The following is a 21,763-nucleotide window of genomic DNA, read 5'->3' as shown; positions in this document are numbered from 1 at the left end:
CCAGTTAAAAGTGCGTGAGGAAATGGCCAAATATGAAGCCTGGAGTTTACAGCTCGGTGGCATCTTTAGTTACCAGAGTGAGAAAATCCATATTTGTGGGACTGCGTGAAGCTGAAATGAGGTGAACAAGCGGCACCTGCATTGCCTGTGTGTTAATAGCTTAAGATACTCTTCATCTATCCTTGTATTTTATATCCAGTCTGTATTCATTTCATGGTCCTTGACAGTGGTCTTGTCTCATTTATTTCTCAGTCTTTCGGATCAATCTCCAGCACCTCAGCAGTGTCCCACTTCTCACCACGTATGCCAATCTCTCCTTTTTTCTGTTTTCCTTTTCTTCCTCTCAGTGTTCACTCCTCAACACTTTTCATTCACCCTATAAGTTTCTTCATCTTTTCATAACTCTTCTCAAACCATTTTCTTTTTTCTAATACTATACCCGCGTGCCAACTAACGTGATATGTAGCGTATAAAGAACAGATACTGCAGAGTGTTGAAAGAATTCAGAGTCATTAATTACTTTTTTTCTTAGATCCCACATCTGCTTCAGTCAGCTGTAGTTTGGATAATAAATGTGGTGGGAAAAGCAGAGGTACTATGAGAAGAAGTTTTATCTTTGTGTTTTGTAGGCGTGAGGATAGCGTTGGCTAATTACAATGTATTTTTCATTTCATCAGCTCAGAAGAAGTTGAACAGGTTTTAACTTGATCAGATTGCATTGAAATCTGACGGAGACGGATACATCAACAGCCATGTCCGTACAAACACAAAGCTACATGAGTTAGCTTTCTATTGCAGGTTTACATTTCCTGTTGATCCTTACAGAAATTGGTTGACACTGGTAGAAAATCAGTGAATTTCTGATACACACTATATGTATCAGAATGCTTAACTGTATTTTACCCTTGTGTCTTCCTTTAAACATCTGAAGAGAAGGATTAAAGTGATTTGGAATAAAAAAATTTAAAATCAATTGCTGACATTAGGAGAAACTCATAAGAGGTAAAAACAGGAGGGTATACATCAAAAGGGCAACACATCAGTGGTAGAAAGGTTTAAGAACGTATATATATAATTCATTGAGTTAGAGCTGCTAGGTTTGAATGAATGATTCTCAGTAAAGGTGCCCATGCTGGAAGATAACGCTACCGTGCCCGTGTTAATGTAAGGTATATTGACCAGATTATATTCTGTATGATCTTTGTTTCAGTACAGATTTAGCGGTTTGAGGAAACACGGCATATGTTTGAGAGGTGTTCACTGCAAAAGGAAGAAGCGAAGCACCACTTTAACGATACAAAACCATACACGATCTTGCTTTTAATAAGAGCAAGCTGAGTTTGCTGCCGCAGTGAAAGATGATTAATCATTAATAACTCCTTTAAATCTTCCCCTGAGTGAACCGATATTGTGTGCTAAAGCTACACTGAGCAATAATTTATGTTAATTACAAGCTGTATTATATTATCCCATATATCCCATTTCTCCTTAGGGTCTGGTTGGAAAATGCACTCCTCTCCCTCTTGTCCCTTTGCTATCATTTGGTATAAAGCATCGCAGAGTGGCCAGCTTGCTAGTCAAGACTATGCTGTGTGCATTTTACTAACATTATGGGCCCAGCTTTCTGGGTTTTGAAGTTCAAACTGTGTTTCATAAGCTCTTTCTGCCTCTCACTGCTATTTAGAGCTGCCAACGTGTGAAGCCATGCCTGGTGCTGCTTTAAAGCCTATATGTTTATGCTTTTAGTTTTTATGAGCCGACGCCAAGTCCAATCCACTGAACACTTGGCAGTTAAAATATGAAAGTTAACACAAGACAGACGGACGTGCGGTGTTCTCATAGTTCTCATAGTTTACATGGCGCAACAGTGTAATCATTCAAAAAACATTTAAGGTGCACGCTTGTTATCTGTGCTTTCAGAATCGTTAGTTATCGTGAAATCTGTCTGGAGATGTAATTCAGGTACAGTGTGTCTGTGTGTAAGTGTGCATGTCTGTGTTTGTTTATTCACAAAGATACATTCCTTCCAGTTTTTTTTGATTCACCTGAGGTGTCCAGTGTGATAAGATTGACAATTGTGTATGTGTGTGCATGTGATAGATACTGCAGGTGTGGGAAAGTGTGTCTTTGACCAACATGTCAGTTTATCTGATTGAAAAAATAATCCTCAAAAACTCTGACCATTGTGGCCAGGTTAGCTCAGTTGGTAGAACAGGCGCACGCATGTATGTATGCCTCGATGCAGAAGGTCCAGGGTTTGAGTCTGACCTGTGACTGTTTTCCTGCATGTCTTCCCTCTCTCTATCCCCTTTCATATCTAGCTGTCCTTTCCATTAAAGGCTGAAATGCCCAAAAATCTTAAAAAAAAAAACTCTGACCATCTGAACTTACAAAAACAGAAATTTGCATTGGGTGTTGTGTGTATTTAAAATTTGTATCTTTATGTGTTTATTGTTGTTCTTCATAACCATGCCTGTGTGTAAACCAAATTTCCCATTAGGAACATTAAAAACTCGACTCTACTCCCCCCTATAGAGCTAAGGTCAGGAGTCGATAAACTTACTTTTACATAGCATAAAGAATAAAGAAGCCGCTAGCCTGGCTCTCATTACTCACAGTAAAACCACAACTTGTCATTTTAACATTCCGGTTTGTGTACGGATTAAAACCAACAAGATAGTTTGTTTCATGAGCTTTAGAGGTGCTGAAAGGTGTTTTTTTGTAGAAAGACAGGTTAGCTGTTTCATCCGCTTCCTGTCTTTATGCTAAGCTAAGCTAAGCTAAGCTAAGCAACTCCTGGCTTGAGCTCCATAATGCACAGGTGGAATCCAGCTTCTCATCTTACTCTCTGCAATAAAGTGTATTACATGTTAATTTCTTCCCTTGTACATTTTCAAAACTGAACAAGCCGCGAGCTAATTTTTGCTGATTGTAATCCTTCATTTTGTCTTCCTCCCCTCTGCCAGAGCTGATCCAGAATGGCCGCCTGCTGACGCTGCCCCTGGTGGCTGGAGACCTGCACTCCCTGCAGCCTGACGAAGACAGGAGGCGTCTGTATGTGGCCATGAAAGATAACCTGCTGTCTACCAGTCTGGACGACATAACTCAGAACCCACGCAAGGTTAGAACCGGAAGACACACACACACACACACACACACACACACACACACACACACACACACACACACACACACACACAACAGCTTAGCCCCTATTTTCTGGTTTTTACCTTTAGTAACTCATATTAAGATGAATTAACTTCACACAGACAGTAACAGTTTTTTACTAGTAGAATTACATTATCTCCCCCTGGCTCACCTTTCCACCTTGTTCTAACTCGGCCACTCCATTAAAGCTGCAGTGTTGTCACTGAAAATGTGCACTTAATTTTGGCCTCATCACCATGTATTGTTTAGTTTATCCACTTATATTTGGAACTAAAGTATGTCAAAGGCCTAACAAGCCTGTGTTAGTTGTAGAACTTTAAGGGGCACTTTGGAGTTTTCTTGTAAACAAACAAAAGTTATGTTAACGGTCCAATATGTAATATATTTACTGTAATAAATCCAAAAATGACCCCAATGCGTCATTAAGGAAACATGCTAAGTCAGGTAAGCATTATCTTCAGGCTAATTTATCACGACTACAAAGGACAGGCATTTGATTGTCATTTCAAACCTTGTGTACTCACATTGAATTATATAGCTAGAGTACCCGAGTTGGTTACTCGCAAAAACAATTGAGACACAGCCAGTAAAGTGATCCCGACTGGTCCTGGCTAACGCCGCCATGCTAACCCTGCTAACTGCTAGCTAACGTTACGAGAGGACCAGGCAAGCTGTTTACAATGTGTAGCCTGTTCAGCGGCCGGAGCCGACAACGGTGAGTTATTTTAAGCCAAGAGAGGGGGGGCTGTAAATCGGTAAGAGAGAACCGTGAGTTTGCAGTGTGTTTGTTGCCGTAATTCTAAGCCAATAAAGTGTGTTCAGTCGGGTGGAGAGGACGACAAGGTAGCGTTATTTTTAGCGGTTCTCACCATAATTCTAAGCAGAAGAAGTGTGTCTGTCCGTCGGGTGGAGAGGACAGCGAGGTTGTTGTGGTTTTAGCGGTTACTACCATAATTCTAAGCTGAAAAAGTGTGCCTGTCAGTTGGGTACAGAGCATCGCATGAACACAGGCTTTTATGACAATATAGCCAGCATCTACCGTTAGCTACTCCACTGTGCTGTGAAGTAATGTCTGGATATGGGAGACAAGCGTCTAGCAACATTGTTGTGAATGCTGCGGTCTCAGCCTGGCAACCTCCGTGAACGTCGAGTCTGGGGAGAAAGGGAGACGACTCTCTCCAGTATTTTGAATTTGTACTGCAGTAACTATTTTAAACACTTGCTGTCGGTATTATATATTGCACCTTTTACATTCAGTGTTACTCACCAAAACATATTGTGTGTATCCTAGAGGTCTAACGAACGTGTCGAGTGCATTTCCTTAGTGATATAACATTTGCAAAGCCGATTTTTAAGTATTTTAAATCCAGCTTAGTTTACATCATTAATAGCTTGCAGTCTTATTCTTCTCTGCTTTTGCTTTTGCATCAGTGTGACACCATTGGCAGGACTGTGCAACACGTCATCTGTGCATGTGTGCGTGTGCATTGTGCGTGTGTAAGAGGTAAACAAAATGGAGACCCACTCATTGAAAAACAGCTCCATAGCGCTACTAGAGGTCTAAAAAATATGTATATACAGTATGATATGTACTCTAAACTACTATTCGGACACCCTCAGTGAGGGAGAAAACTCCTTTGTTGCCTTATTTTTGTAACTTTCCAAATGGACAAACAGATAGCAAGATAATGGGTTTTAGTCAGGCCACAAATTATTTTCTGCACATTTCTCACATTCCTACCTCCACCACTGTCCACGTTCACTGCCAAAAAGCAGAACTCTTGTTGGCGCTGGATAGCTATTATTTTTTTTAGCCTATTTATTTATTGATTTCTTATACCAGTGAGTGTCATGCTTTTGTGCAATTTCTGATGTAGTTGAATAATCAAGTTCTTTTTATGTGTATATCAACATTTTAAATACCAGGATTTTCGCATAACATGGATAATATGAAGATTACGGATATGAATCTTAAAACCCTGATGCAGACTCCTTTGCGCTGCCCTGTCTTGATTCAGCTGGTCAAGTTCCCGCCCGGACACATGTCACTCATGCTAATGGGGCTGTGGGATGCTTCACGTATCTAACATCAGTGCTATTCTTACTCAAAGAAGCGCAAAGCAAGATTTTCAGCAGGCAACACACCAACTTTTAGGTGCACAGGAACATAGAAATCTGGCTTGAAAGAAAAACATTGACTATTAGATATAAATTACAGGTTTGCTAAAGTATATACAGTATAAAGTGGGTTTTCTTCGGCAGCTGTAATTTTTTAATCCAGACAGACATAGTGACAGTTTGCCAACCAGTCTGCTTAAGTTCAGGGTCACTGCAAGGACAGCGACAATGTTGCCTTTTCATAACTCTGCCCTGCTGGATGAAATCAATATCTTCATCTGTCAGACGTACACGCACGCTATCAGGTAGGCAAGCAGACAAACAGTCAGCAGTCAAGCTGGCCAGCCACCCACTCAGCAATGCAGTGAGCCAACAAAAGGATAGTCATAGTCGACTCATAACTCAGCTCCGTGCTGGCAGTAAAGTAATATATTTGTACATACAGTATTTATAGTCTGTTATACGGTTCTAGCTCATGTGCAGTTCCTTCCCTTGTGGTGTTAAAACCACTCACAGTGCCATCTTCTCCACATTTCTGTTTATTTTCTCTGCTACTGACATCCAGAGCTTCTTATCAGTGCAGCTTGAGACCAAGTTATTCCTATTTTTTCTTTTCATGAGTTTAAACCTAACACATATGCGCAGTCTTACTGGCTCAGTGAAACTGATTTTGGCACAGAGAGATGGACACGTAAACAGTTCCTCCAGTCCATCACAGTTCAGGGCAGGGTGCCAAACGTGACACTGTTGCCTTCAGTCACATTTTTCTTTGATCAGGCCAAAAAAAACTCAAGGCATTCCTTCTGTGTGAGTCCACAGCTGGCAACCCACATTACACAGAGGGTCACCAAGGGTTTGAGTGTGTTTGTGGCTTTCTGTTGCATATTTGTTCCTTACTCATTCTCACTACTTCTTTTGTTTCTATTTTGTTTCTTTCCTTTTCAGCACTGGTATTATCCGCCAAAGTACAGAAATGTGTAATTTCTCAACATCAATTTTTCCTTGTTTGATTTGTATTTTTTTCCTGCCAGTGAATTCTATATTTTGCGTAAACCCAGTATGTTCCTGAATGTTTTTTAAACTGCCAGAGGTAAATTTACTTACCTGGTGAGAATCCTTTAGTGGTGGTCCATGTTCCTGTCAGTGTGTGGTATTTGGAGATAAGAGGGAACGTGGTCTCTAATCTAATCTGATCGTCTCGGCTCCGCACCAGGCTCTGCGGGAAGGACTACATCAGGGAACGATTACTGGACACCCAGAATAAATTGTTTCCTGAAAGCACCATCATTTGTCATTAATCACTTTCGAAGAGTTGGTGTCACATTTTATAGATTGAAGCAAATTCAGACTCGTAGAGCCATAAAAAAAGAAAAGAAATCAGCAGCTAGAGAGTTTTCTGTAAGGGCCAACATCCATGCACGGATCATGTCTTATTTCTTTCACTACTAATGATGACACTTGGTTGATCAGAGTTTTCATTTGGGTGATATTTTAGCACTTTTCATTTGAAAGGGATGTGAACTAAAACAAAAGTTAAATTCCTGCATTTGTTTTCACTTATCGTATCGATTCAATCTCTGCTTCACTGCTCTGAGGGAACAACTCAGGAAAATATTTAGTTTAGTCATGTAGCTGCTATATGACACAAAGACGCACTTCTCTCTCTCGTTATCTTTGCCTTTATTATTTTGACATGAAAGCAGTGGAATAATCCCCATTTTGGAGTGTTTTTATTGTTATATACTGATTACGTTAAAAATAATCCGCTGCTGAAGTCATCCATTTTCTGATTAGATAATTAGTCTTTTCTTGGGTGAACCTAGGTGAACCCTCTTACCGAAACTCAGAATGAACTAATCCATTTAAAAAAAAACACACACACACACACTCACAACCAAACCTAAACAGACCCAAGCAAATACGACCTGATTCTTAAACAATATAGGGATTTTATTCAGACATAGTGATGTAGACAGTTTAAAAAAAAAAAGTGGATAAAGACTTTCTCACGCCTTAACTAAATACTTATATCAGTTAACGTCTTCATATCGCACCCTGAGCCATACATTTGACAGGTTTCATTGCTTGCCCTTATTTCTGTATAGCAGGGGTTTTCCTTTGTCATTAATTTTCTTATTTGGCAATGATGCACATGGCAAAGAGCCTAAATACATTATAAAATATAAAACATAAAGTATAACGAACTGGCCTGTGGGCTGGTTGAAGATCCGAATAAGACATGAGGCAAGTATGTTGGCTTCTGTGTGGGCGAACTGTCTAACCAAAACAAATCGGACAACATTTTTGCTTTCTAGCCAGCCTGCTGTTCTTTTAACGTACTAGGCCCACAATCTGATTCTTATTGTCCTGTCGTAGCCTATAAAACCCTTAACGTACATCAGACAGACTAGAAACTTGTTGCAAACGAAAACAAATCTGTCATGACAGAAAACCAAGTTAGAACAGCTGGAAGCTTAATGGGTCCTTAGATTTCCGTTCTCTCAAACACGTTTAGCTAGGATTTAAATAGCATCCTAACCATGGAGTCTTCAATACCGCCACAATAGTTTACTGCTGTAACGAAACAATTGGCACAACTGGAACTGGTGTAATCACACAAATAATTATATTTGAAACAAATGTTTATGAATGACAAAATGAGTATTGTTTACATTAACAGGACATTTAGCCAGAGTTCACACAATTCACACCAACCACAATTCATACAACTAGAAAATAAACTGTTTGCTTTATCCAAACTAATGACAACTGTTGCATTACTGTGCACATGTGACTGTAGCTAAAGACACGGTTGTCGCAGTTAAACGGTAAGACGGTCATCACTGCTGCTTTGACAGCTTGACTCATCATCAAGACTCAGCTGCGCTGCCAGTCGGTTTTTATTTTTCCTCCCTGAAGCTGACTCACAAGAGGTATTACAATCTCCCTCTTCTCCTCCTGCATTTTTTTATGTAGATTAGTCATGTTTTGTCGACTCTCCCTGCCTCTCTTCCTCGTCAAGCACCTGTCAATGCCAAAAGCCTTTTATCTGGGATTTAGAGTGAGTAATAGAAGCTGTTTTTTAAATATTTTTCTCTTCCTCTTGTTTTCTTTATCTCTCTCGCTCTCTGTAGCTGTACTGGCCAGCTAGTCCAGACCGTGTCCAAGAATGTCTCATGGCTGGGAAGGATCCAGAGGTGATTTTACACACACACACACACACACACACACACACACACACACACACACACACACACACACACACACACACACACTACTGTGTGTTACCATGAATGCAGGTGATTGGTTTTAAAGACACACAGGGAAGACAAATTCATTTACACAGAATTCTACACAGATATGGATCAGTGGCCTACAGGTCAGGTCATATCAGGTTTAACATCCTTTCTTCACTTCATACGCTGCAATGTTATACTGCCGCTGCACACAAGAAACTGTCTAAAGAGTTCTGCAGCAATAAAGCAAGGCAGTTGCATGACAGATTACAATCTAGTGCGGAACTAAAGTTGACTGGATCTGATTCATTTGGGAACAATGAACCAACAACAGAGCTCTGATGCTGGCGAGGATATCAAGATGCAGGTTGGCTAGATTTATTAGGCAACAAAACGACATGTACAGGACAAAATGGACAGACTTTGACAGGGAAGAAAAGAAAAACAGGTGATGTTCATCCAGCAAACATATTTTACTTTCAAGTTCAGCGTAGCCAGAGCCTTCATGTCTTTTGTGCATAAATACTCTGGCAGTTTGGGCAAAGTTTGCATTTTTAATATGCACAACAGATCCAAAATTCAATAAAATTAAACTTGGCTCCTTTTGTTATTACTTTTCCAATATTGTTACTTTGTGATAGAAATTCAACAGTTTGTGTGTGTGTGTGTGTGTCTCTCTCTCTCTCTCTCTCTCTCTCTCTCTCTCTCTCTCTCTCTCTCTCTTTCTCTCTGTCCAGTTGGAGTGTGCTAACTTCCTGCGAGTTCTGCAGCCTTTTAATCAGACTCACCTGTATGTTTGTGGCACTGGAGCCTTCAACCCCCGATGTGCTTTCATAGCTACCAGCGTCTTCCAACAGGTATTGCTGCAAGCACACATATACACACAAAAATCCTTTTCTGTAACCAGCTAGAAAGTGGTCCCTTTGTCACAATGCCTGGAAGGGGAATAATAATCAAAGCTTATAAACTTAAATCATTTTTTAATCAGGACCTTCAGTATTTAGATCAAGTAGTTGGCATATTTAAAAGGCTACAACAATTAATTTCAGTGTGTCAGATACATATTTACAGTAATAAGCATTTAGGTAAAAATAAATAAGTATCAGATTGGTATCAGCAGATATTCAATATTAAAGGACTCGGATCCGGATCAGGGCCACTGCAACTTCAAATATAATCATTATTGCAGGATTTTGCAGTGGATGTAATTTTCTTTTGTTAAAAACATGTAACCCCCATAATCCCCATCGCATCTGATGGTTGCTGTAACTCCTTAGTTAGCTAGCATGCAGGCTAATGTAAAGTTTTGCAGACATATGATCATACAATATAATATATATAAACAAAATTTAAATAACATAAAAAATATATAAGAAATTTACACTTTTTTTATAATGAAGGAATGCTGTTCCTGCCACCCACTTTCCTGTGTGCGTGTGTGTGTTCAAACTCCCTGTCCCAGCCCCTATACACAGGCCTATCAGCAGCTGAAATATCATATGTGTGGTGTCTGCCCCTATGCCCATATATATCTACCAGGGTTCATCCTGTGCCATCTGTCTATAATATATACAGTGTACCTTTTTTATTGACTCTAGGGGCTACCCGACACTGTTGATTTTTTAGTTGACATTTTTAATTCAAATATAATGTCAGTGTAATTCTAGACCCCAAGAGTTCTTCATTCCACACTGATTCGTTGGTAATTTCTCATAATTTAGACACATGTGGGTTATCATTTTGTCAGAAATAGGTTAATGGTTCTACATTCAGTGTGTCTGTCTGTGTGTGTGTGTGTGTGTGTGTGTGAGAGGTTTTAACTGAATGTGGGATCTGAGACTGTGTGATTTTATGTGTGTGTGGATATATGCATTCCTGCATTCATATTTGTGTAAATTGTAATCCCATGAAAGGCTGTGTGAGATCAGAGAGGTTCAGACATGGTGCTTAGAGGAGCTAGTGGTGCTGACTAGTTTAAGACCGGACTTCACACATTTTAAAATCCCTCCACTTAGCCTGATTACCCTCAATTAGCCGCTCACTCTGTCCGTATGTGTGGTAGGCTGAAAAAGTCTATCTGCTTATTTGTGCAGCTGAATGATAGTATTTATGAATTATAGAATGAATCAAAGAGTCACAGCCTGTCAGTCTGCCCAAACTCTTGTATTCTTCTGTCTAGCTGATTTTCTCCCCCTCTCTCTGAGTTACTGCTGTCTCTGTTTTCTTTGCCAGTCGGAGCACCAGACTCTCTCCTACAGCCAGACAGAGTGTGGGAAAGGGAAATGTCCCTACGATCCGTTCCAGAAAACAGCCTCCGCTGTCGTTGGTAAATTGAATTATAAGTTCTCATAGGAACAGCTATCACTTGTCTGTGAGGTTTTAGGTAGGTGTGGATGACCAGTTTTACCTGAGCAAAAGACAAATGAATCAAACAACTAAACAAAAAACATGGGTTTGTTGTTGCCACACACCTTCTGCAGAAACATCAGCACACTACTGACATTGTATATACTATTATGATTCATAATGTTTACATTTATTTTGAAGCTGCCAGAGATTTTAGTTTTTTATAATATGGGTGCAGTAAAACATACTTACACCGTGTCTACACAGGAGATGTTTGTGAGCAGCATGTTAGCAAAGAGCAGCAGCTTTAATGCTCCGTCTGTGTTTTCACAGGATGCGTTCAAACACAGTATTGAGTGTAGGAGTTTTGGCTGCGTAAATTAGTTATAGGTTGTTCTTGGAAGTCTCAATCCACTCTGCTTTCAATCACCTTCTTCTAATCACATTCAAGTATGATGTCTCTCTCTGTACTGCTCTGTACTACAAGGACACCTTTGTTTCCAGCACGGTTATCATCGTCAGTAAAATGTCTCTTAAACTTTCGTAAGGAACAGTTAGCAGAGGATGGTTTCAATCCTTTGACTTCTGGGTTATGGGCCCCTGATGCATCTGCTGCGCCCCTCTGCTGTGGGACCCAAAGTCCCTGGCTTTGGAGGCCAGTGCCTTATCCTTTAGGTCAGAGGTCTTCAACGTTTTTTAAGCCAAGGACCCCTTAACTGAAATAGAGACGGATCAGGGACCCCCTACCACATATTTTGTATAAAATGAAGTTGCATATTAATCTGGTCCTACAATAACTTTTAGGGCAGCCTAAAGCGTTTATAGATACCTTTTTGTTTTGCATAGAATACTTTAATTAGGATGGAACCCCAACATTCATGGACTCAGACTTTGTGGACATTTTGATCAGTAGAGCAGGTTGGAAGATGCAGGTGCGAGCTCAATATTCTTTTCTGAATGCAGTATTTCTTTATCTCTCTTTAACAAAAGGAATAAACAGCTTCTAGTCTCATCTAAGATTCATTTCTCCCTCTGTGCGGTATGTACTACAAGGACACCTTTGTTACCAGCGGGTTATTGTCCTAAGGAAAGTGGAGGTTATTTGAACTTCCTTAAAGAATAGAAAGACGAGGATGGTTTCAATACCTCCTCTGCTATCTATATGCTTGAACCCCAAATCCCTGGCGTAGGAAGCCAGTGTCGTATACATTAGGCCACTGGGGCCCCAAGCAGACAAGGAGACCAGTTTGGTTGGCGTATAGTGAGTTCCACTACAAAGCAACAATGTGTATGTGTGATATAATAACACAACAATGGCCCCATAAGTTCACTGTGGTACTGGGGGCACCACAATGCCACCACCATGAGATGTCTTTAGAGTTGGCTTGGGCTGGAGACTACAAATATTTAACAGAAAGCCTGCATTACAGACTGGGGGCATGGCGTTTGCAAGACATGACAGGGTGATGTAACAAAAAGACGCCATCTGGTTGCATGAACTATTGTGAGAATATGTTGGAATAAATTAAATACCTAAACCTTTTGTTATTCTGTGTAGACGGAGAGCTGTATGCTGGGATCACCTCAGACTTCATGAGCCGGGACTCAGCCTTCTTCCGTAGTCTCGGCAGCCGTCATGTTATCCGCACTGAGCAGTACGACTCCACCTGGCTGCAGGGTAAGTGCAAAAAAATGTCAAAGAGAACCAGAACAAAAGTAAAAACAACGTCCTTTCTTTTGAAAACTGATCTCTTACCTACACTGGTCGGATGCCACAACAGAAGTCTCTGCTTATGTAGTTTTTGTACAACATTCCTGAGATGGCTAGTCCCAGGTCCAAATCAGCAGATATTGGAATTTCACTTTAATGTATTTTCATCCAGAAAACACCACAGCAAATGACCTTGCAGTTAGTTAGTATGCTACCCAGGATGTCTCTTGGTTGTCTTCTTTGTAAAGTGTGAGTCAGGGTGTGTTAGAACTAAAACACACTGGCACACTGCTAACACGCTAACAGTTCAGGTTTCGCTGGGTCTTTTAAAGTCAGATTATCCAATAATGATATATTATCAGCAACATTTAAATTCTTTATCAAACAACTACTCCTTCAATGCATATATGTGTATGTTTGTACATCTTTTTTTTAATAAAGTGTTCTCTTTGGTGTCAAGTCATTAGATTGATATAAACCAATACATTTAACAATCATCGTTCTCTTAACTTCTTGCTTTGTGAACTGTATATTCTAAACTGAATGTCGTTTGCTCTAAATTGATATCTCTAAAACCATCTCCTGCATGCCCGGTTGGTGTTTTATCAGGCCGGTGTGTCCACGTCTGCTGCTGATAACAACAAGATACATGTTGATTCTCTCTGCTGTTTGTAAACTCAGTTGTACCTGTCTGTCTGTCTCTCTCGCTCTCTCTCTCTCTCTCTCTCTCTCTCTCCCCAGATGCCCAGTTTGTGCGGGTAGCGCCACTGTCTGAAACTGATAACTCAGAGGACGATAAGGTCTACGTGTTCTTCACTGAGCGCGCTCAGGAGGCAGAAGGGGCTGCTGGGAAAGTGCTCTACTCCAGAGTGGCACGCGTGTGCAAGGTATGGAGTGTGTTTGTTGGAGAAAGATAGAGACCAGGTTTGTGTGCTTATATCAGAAACTGTCTGCATGTAGTTTATGTAAACATGTGTTTGCCTGAAATGGGAGAGTACGTACATGCTGATCAGTGCCTGCTCAGGTGTGTTTACGTAAAAAGCAGCTATGTGTGATTGAATGTTCCTGCCAGCTCGTATAGATATGCCTTCTGAAGTCTGTGTATAGGGTACTGTTTATGTTTGTCCCTATCACTGTGTATTCACTGTGTCTTCACTGTGATACACTGCGATACACTGTCATACACTGTGAAAGTTTGTGTTGTTTCCCTTGTTATGTCGACATGTGTAAACATGCTTGGCTGTGTTCGTTTGTTTGCATGAAGGTTTTTTTCTGCTTATGTTTGCTTTAAAATAAAATCATTTGGTAAGTCATAGTCATTCAAAAATTATAGTTTAGAATGTTTATAAAAAGGCTTCATATTCTTTAATCTTTATTTGGATCCCCATTAGCTTCCACAAGGTTCACATAGAATATTCTTAAAAATATAAATAAGCCAGTGTCATCTATGTTTATGCATTCTTTGAATTTGAAGTAGATGAAGATGGGAATGATGAGTGATGATTAGAAATATTTTACTCTATCTTGTGTGTGTAGAATGACATTGGAGGCCAGAGGAGTTTAGTCAATAAGTGGAGTACCTTCCAGAAGGCTCGTATGGTGTGTTCAGTCCCAGGACCAGACGGCCTACAGACACACTTCGACCAGCTGCGTGAGTATACACAGGCATCAAATGGCAAAAGCATATTACATGCACAGTAAAACTAATCACATGAGACAGGCGTCAATCAATGGTCACATCAACAGCTGGAGCTTTGCCACTTAATGCTTCATAAAAGTGAGTTCAGATACTCAGCCAGTATGTGGGTGTTTGTGTTTTTGAGTGTGATACACAAAGAGTTGGAACCTTTTGCTCAAATATTTTGAAATGACGAAGGAGATTTTGCAGAAATTTAGAAGTACTCAACCACAGCTTCAGTGTGCGTGTGTGTGTGTGTGTGTGTGTGTGTGTGTGTGTGTGTGTGTGTGTGTGTGTGTGTGTGTGTGTGTGTGTGTGTGTGTGTGTGTGTGTGTGTCTGTGTCTGCATGGCTCCACCGTTACCACGGTGATCAACAGCCCTGTCGGTCACCTTGGGTTCGTCTTCATGCCTCAGCCTTGGTAACCACGGAAACTGGCCTCAACATTTAGTTCCTGTGGGTTTATTCATTATTATTACGCCAGTGTCCTCTGGCTGGTTGTGTGTGTGTGTGTGTGTGTGTGTGTCTCCTTAGGAGCAGGTCTATGTGGGTATGAGTCTTTCATGTGTATTTTAAGCGAATTAGGATGTTAGCCCTTTAGCTCTTTGTCTAAACTTGTAGCTGCAGATGGACAAGTCTGCAGCTACAGACACTGATTTTCAGTGGTGATGAATACAATACTATTCATTTATGAAGGGCAATCACCTGCCTTCAGAGTTGTGTAACATTTGAAAGGCCCTGCACACCCACACAGTTGCTGAGTGCTAGGGATTAAATGAGTTCACCAAGCTTCTGGTACTACAGTGATAAAAAAATGACTCTGCTCTGCCCTCTGAACACCCCATTACTACACACATTGGAAGAGCAGTTAAAGACATGCGGGGGCACATGCCTGTTCACAAATAAATTGTGCTTTGTCCTGTTTATACTACATTAGGTGTCTTTGCTAGTGGACATATTCACATGGGTAGTTGGTGCACATGCGCATATTACGACACCCTAAACGTTGCAGCTAAACTGATGTGGAAATAAGTTAGACTTTATCAGAATTTTAAGATCCAATTGTTTTGGGAGCTTACAGGAGACTAAAACTAATTATGTATTTGTCTTCCCACTTTCAGTCATTGTAAAACAAAGTAAGCAGCAGAGGGTTTTACACCATTGATCTCTGTGTTATCCAACCAGCACACTGTAACCACACCACTCTGCTGTCACCCCAGATGGGACTTGAACCCACAATCCCAGTTCTTTACAATGCATTAGGTATGAATGCTTACAACTCTCCAGGACCTCATAGAGTAAAGCATAAATGTCACTTTTACAGCAGTGCCATGAAAGCTTTAGCAGAAAATGATTTCAATCCATTGACCTCTGGGTTATTATAATAATAATAATGTACACTTTATTAATCCCGCAAGGGGAAATTCCAATGTTTAACCTAACATGCTTCTGCTGCGCCACTCTGATGTCAGCATCACATGGCATGCAGACAGAGAACATGGAAACAGAGGGAGAGCGTTGTGAAGACAGGGCTGGGGTCTTATCGTTGCTCTTTTTGTAAACAGAAGATTCTCAGAGTAAACGACATGACACCCACGCACAGAATTACCATTTACGTGAACATATACAGTACATTAACACATACAGTAAATCATACACTCTTTTTCTTTTTATATAGTCAACCCCTTATGCAGACACACATGCAACATTTGAATGCCCACACACAAATACAGCTTTTGAGCTGTTACACACATACTTGAGCCTCAGTCTATGTACACAAGACAGTTCTGACTTGTCAGGAGCATAAACATTTCTACCAGGCATGCCTGCGGTCACGTTTTACACATCTGATAAGGGTGCATACAAAGTTGTTTGTGAATACACTTCAGCAGGACACACACACACAAAACCACAAACCCATATACAAGAGATTAACCCATCAGGTCAAGAATGCTGTCAGTGTTGTGTTTTGCCACGCTCCGCCACACAGAAACACTACAAATCCCATAACCCCTTGGCAGTCTGCGGGTCCCTCATAGCAGCAGAGCAGTAGATTCCACCTGGCTGTGTGTGTGTGTGTGTGTGTGTGTGTGTGTGTGTGTGTGTGTGTGTGTGTGTGTGTGTGTGTGTGTGTGTGTGTGTGTGTGTGTGTGTGTGTGTGTGTGTAAGTTATGGTTAAAATTTGCTGAACATGTTGAGGGTGCTGAGTTAGCTGCATACAAATGACACAAATGTGAGTGTGTTTTTTTATGTGTGTGTCTTTGTGTAAAACACACAAAAAAGCAGCACTATTTGGGTTCATCTCCTGTCTTCACAGCAGACAGGAGCTGAACCCAAATAGTGCTGTTTTTATAGGTGAAACGTATTCGATACCATGTCGGTCAAATCCATCCTAAAACTTTGTTTTTCTGTTCACACAAAGGGTAGCGCAGTCACTTCACAACTTGAAGGTCCTCCGTTAAACTCCTCTGGTCGGCTAGAGTCTTTCTATGTTGATATATATTTGGGTCTTACTGTAATACTATACCCATGAGCCTTGGGCACCGTTGCTAGAAACCAGACAAATTCCACATGATGTTGTACTGTCGATAGCGAAGTCAGATCAGAAAGCATTGTCTGAACTATGTCTTTTTCTAATGGGAAGTTACAAACAGTGTATTGTGTAATTGTGGACTTGTAATATTCTTTTAGTGTCTTTGTGTAGTTGTTGACTCACATATTTAAGATCTTGAACGCCCTCACGGTTGGCTTTGTTTTGAACAGAGCTTCTGGTCCGTGATCACCACATGGACTGACTCATGGCGGGTTTGCTTTGAGTTTATTGTTCAGTTGTTTTTGTGTCTAGAGTTATAGAGGTTCACTTTCATGAGGCTCACTGCAAATGTTGATTTCACTTATTGTGTGAAATGATACGTGAAGCCTTATTGAACCATAATTTAAAAAAACAACAACAGTAGATTGGAAGTGGTTCATGTTTAGTGTTTTCTCTCTAATGGAGGACAGGCGTTCCTCCTGCTGCCCATTCAAGCTGAAAGAACTCAGGAGTCCAGCTTACAAGGAAGCAGATGCTCTGCTTTTTACTGCTGTTGTCCCTGTTGTGGTTGTAGCTGTTGAAGAGGACAGTCATCTTATAAGTTTTTTTTTTAGCTGGAGACAGACAGCCCTCTGTGGCCGGACACACTGAGGTATTTTCATCTATTTTTGTCTGTGTGTGAGAGATTCAATGTTCCAGACATTTAACAGCACCCATATTCTTGTCACTACATCACCCACTAATGCTGGAAGGGAATTGAAGGAGGGAGAGGAGCAAACAGGAAAGTATAGAGAATAGAGAGTATTTCTGTTTGGAAAGACTTTACTGGGGCAGTCTGGGACTTCACTGAGGGATAAGTGTTACACCAAGAGGTGGGGAGAAAGAAGAGGAAGAATATGAAGTATGTTTTATAGCTTAAAGGATAAATATGACAAATGGAGGGAGGGAAGATGGAGAAAATGTGGACTGTCATCTTCACAACGTCTATGATAAGGTAAAGTCTGTCAAGGCCAGAAAGAAAGATTTTGGTGGATAAATTGAAAGACGTAGAAAGAAAACAGGGAGCGGTGGGGATGAAGGAAGGATGGAGAGACCAATAGACAGTAGCCATATTTACTCTCAGGCTGCTTGGATGCAAATATAGCCGTAAATGAGTTTGTAAATACAGATGCAAATCTAATGAAAAATTTGTTTGAAATGCTACAACAAATACACCAACCACAGTGTGCTTCAACATAGAAATTAAATTGTCTCAAAATGTCAGTTGGCATATTTTTGAGTCAGAAAATTATATGAAGATTAGAAGTACAAATAAAATCTGCCGGTGAGTTGAGATAATTTCACCTGGCGCCAGTGCAAATTACTTTACTTTAAGCCTTTTGTGGTGTTTAATAGGCAACATTCACTCATCCAAATCAACGTTTGAACAGTTTTGCTGTGCAATTAAAGCTTTTTTGGGGTTGATTGTATCTTCTTGGGGTCAGTTTGTCTTTATTGGATAATAGAAAAATAAAACTTAAAAAGAGAGTGGAGGGGGAGATAATATCTCAGTCCATATATGAACTGAGGAAAGTACAGTTACATGTATTACTGAGCCACCAGGACGCCCAGTCCTGTCAGATTAACCTGACAAATGCATTTTCGCTATTTACTGCCTAATTACCTCATCAACAAAAACACTTTCTGTTTAAAGTGGGTATGAAACCATGTTTTGTGATATTGAAGAAAATTAATCATGTTTTGACACCTCCATTCAGCCTTTTTACTCCATCATAGCTTGTGTGAAAATACTTGAATGGAAGCCCAGTTTATCAGGAGGAGAAACAGAGGAGAAAGATACAGAGGGAGAGGAGGGAGCAGGGGAGCTGCTGGCCAGAAGAAGAGGAGGGCTTAGAAAGAGGATGAGAGAGAAAAGATGAAGTAGGACAAGTAAGAAGAGGGTAGAGGTTATAGCACAAGGTGTTGAAGGAGGAGGAGACGAGAAAAATAGAGGCAGAGGAAAGAAGATGAGGAGTAGAAACTGTTAACAAAGCGTTATTGCTCTAACACTGTGAAAGAGAAGGTGGAGGGGGCGAGAGAGAGAGAGAGAGAGAGAGAGAGAGAGAGAGAGAGAGGGAGAAGGAATAGCTGATTAGGAAGAGGGTTGAAATACATTTGGCTTCAGGGTAGGAAAAGTTAAGAAAGTGGATGATGAAGAAAGGACGGGAGGGAGGAGCTCTGTCCTAAGGAAGGATAAAAGATATTAAAGATATTGATCCTCGGGACGAAACAAAAAAGAAAAACTGAAGAGAACATTTCAGATGTGGCTGTGTTTAAAGGTTATTTAAGACTTCTAAAGTGGATATTGCAGTAGCATTGGCAGAGCTTGCCTCCACTCTGGTACAGCCTTCCCTCTGCCACCAGTTTCCTATTCCCCTTGAGCTACGGTGGCTTGAAAGTGACACAAGGGAAGTCACATTTTACTATATAGAGAGAAATCGGATGGCTAATAACTGCAGAAATCCAGATGAGTATGTTTTGAATGTAAAAAAGGGTCCTCACTGATCGTTGGCAGATCTTATTTCTTACATCTCTCTAAAGTGTCCAGAAGAGGAGGAGAAGGACAAAACCAGAGGGAAGAATCAGAGAGAAGGGAAGGTGATATGTATGTAGCAGGACATACTACAGCCCAGACAAAAGGCATTTTTCCTGAAAGGACATGGAGGGGTGAGTGAGGTGAAGTGAAGCTAAAAGGGTGTTAGGGGCCGGTGGGAGGGAGACGGGAGGGAAGGAGTGGAATGGGGTTAATAGGGAAGGATGGAGCAGATCATGAGGTGAGGAGGGAGGGGAGGGAGGAGAAAACAAGGAGGAGATGTAGGGCTTCTTTAGGAGATGCAGTTGGCATGAGTTATTGATTTTGACACACTTTACAATGTCATAGTCATAGCCTACTTAATATAAATGATTGGTTTAGCCAAGTGCCATATTAATGCTTTTTTAATGGAATTAGTGAGCATTCTTTAATGAACGCCATAACATTGAACGTTTCCTCCAAATTGATACATAATATGGTGATTATCTCATTTTGATTTGCTGGTCAATAACTCTGAACAATACTATCAATTGTATCCTGAGACAAAAGGTATCCAGACAATGACATTTGCCACCAAGTGAAAATGTCCTTCATTGCCACATTGGAAGAGTAGGCATCTTCCAAATGGATATCTCAGTCTGGACATACATGTTAAAATTGAGAGAGACATCAGGATGGGGATAACAGCAGTGGCTGGAGGGGGAGAAATGTGTCACAGAGAAAAAAGGTGCAGTGGTAGAAGGAATAGGGCCAATAGCCGAGGGGGTTAAAGAACCAGACAAGATGGAGGCAGGGCTATTATTGGCAAATTACTATAAGATGGCGAGGAGGAAATAAAGAGAGGGAGTGTGGTCAGAAAGATGACAAAGGGAGGAGGTGGATGTTGGCATTCAGGGTGGCTGGGCAGGGAGGGAGGGAAAGAGGGAACAGCAGAGAAATGAGGATAGGGGTGTGCGCCTGGGGGGCTATGGCCAGACAATTAGGAGGAGGAAGATAGAGGCAGAGGCTGCAGGTCTACAGGCTAGACAAGACTATCTCCCCTCAGGGGAACACAGCCGCTTTTTGTTTAGAGAAAAGACTCAAGAACAATCCTCCGGAGAAAATAGGCCAGACAGACAGATGGACGGGGAGATGGAGGGATGGAAAGATAGCGGGAGGGAGGGATGGAGACTGGGAGGGGCGGCGAAAGTGAGAAAAAAAAAGGAATGAGAGACACCCAGAGGCATCCTGGGAAGTCCAGGTGGATTTGAGCAGAAAGTGACAAGGGATGATCACCTGATGAAAAGACAAAGAGACAGAAAAGGAAAAGGCAAGAAGAAGATTTCGAGAAAAGCAGCACAGAACAATGTTGGCCAGCTGTCTGAGCGTGAAAGAGAAATGAGATGTGGTTATAAAGATCAGAGGAGAGAGAGAAAAAAGAAGGCATGCAACATGATTCAGATGAACTGTTTCACATATTTTAGAACTTAGAGTCTGCACACCTTCCTGCTTCAACTTGAAAAATTATCTAAAGTTCACCTAGACTCACCTGGTCCGATAACTTTGTAGACAGAAGCAAATTAGCCTCATATATCCTGCACTCAGTGTTTGTGATGAATGTGTGCATGCTTTGCTTTCCCTCCCCCCATTAAAGATTAATGACATTAATGTCACCACAGTTTAATAAATCAAACTTACAGTAGATGTAAGAAGCAAGGTGAAACTAAATCAGGTGTGATTTAAACTATTGTCACGGAGAGATAAGAATGAATTTGATGCCGAGCTGAGCTGTAAATAACTGAGACGTCTTCTTCAAAGTCTGAAAAAGAAAAATGTTGTTCTGGCTGCCTCTGACGAAGTTTAACTTTGTTTTCATTTGAAACTCAATGCACAGGTGCGTGAGGTGCTGAGAAGAAAGAGACACTGACTAACTTTCAAGCACAAGTCAGGGGTTTCAAAGTTTTTACCTCCAGGCTTTACCGAAGTTCGTGTTAAGTTTATGTAGCACTTCAAATATTGAAATGAGCATGTTTACATTTACACGCTGTGTGGCCTCCTTTCTACCTGGCTTTTTTTTTTTTTTTTTTTTTTTTAGCCAAGCTGGAGGCATGCATGGTAGTGTTGGTCCACTTTGTTCCAGACTGAAATTTCTCAACAATTATTAAATGGATTGGCATGACATTTGGTGCAGACATTAATGTCCCCCTCAGGATGACATGCAGTCATGTTGGTGATCCCTTAACTCTTTGCCTAGCACTACTAACAGGTCAAAATGTCACTTTGTCCATGACAAAAAAACGAATGATGTTCCTGTCAGCTTCAGTTTGTTTTTGGTGCAAATTAGCAAATGTTAGCATGCTAACACGCTGAAATAAGATGGAGGACAATGTACCTGCTGAACATCATTTTTGTCATTGTAAGCA

General features: G+C 40.8%; 1 protein-coding gene across 1 annotated transcript in view; it reads left to right on the top strand.

The window, feature by feature from the left end:
- The window catches only part of sema3h (sema domain, immunoglobulin domain (Ig), short basic domain, secreted, (semaphorin) 3H), a 51,591-nt gene that overhangs the window by 17,795 nt on the left and 12,033 nt on the right, over positions 1–21,763 (top strand). Inside the window, exons 3-9 of the mRNA XM_028582619.1 lie at positions 2,967–3,121; positions 8,421–8,483; positions 9,260–9,379; positions 10,755–10,848; positions 12,427–12,546; positions 13,321–13,466; positions 14,116–14,230. Coding sequence (XP_028438420.1) covers positions 2,967–3,121; positions 8,421–8,483; positions 9,260–9,379; positions 10,755–10,848; positions 12,427–12,546; positions 13,321–13,466; positions 14,116–14,230 — 813 coding nt within the window. The remainder of the gene's footprint in view (positions 1–2,966; positions 3,122–8,420; positions 8,484–9,259; positions 9,380–10,754; positions 10,849–12,426; positions 12,547–13,320; positions 13,467–14,115; positions 14,231–21,763) is intronic.

Source organism: Perca flavescens, chromosome 7, assembly GCF_004354835.1.
Source record: "Perca flavescens isolate YP-PL-M2 chromosome 7, PFLA_1.0, whole genome shotgun sequence".
NCBI lineage: Eukaryota > Metazoa > Chordata > Actinopteri > Perciformes > Percidae > Perca > Perca flavescens.
The sequence above is the reverse complement of the archived record's forward strand: the minus strand, read 5'-3'. Positions and strand labels throughout refer to the sequence as shown.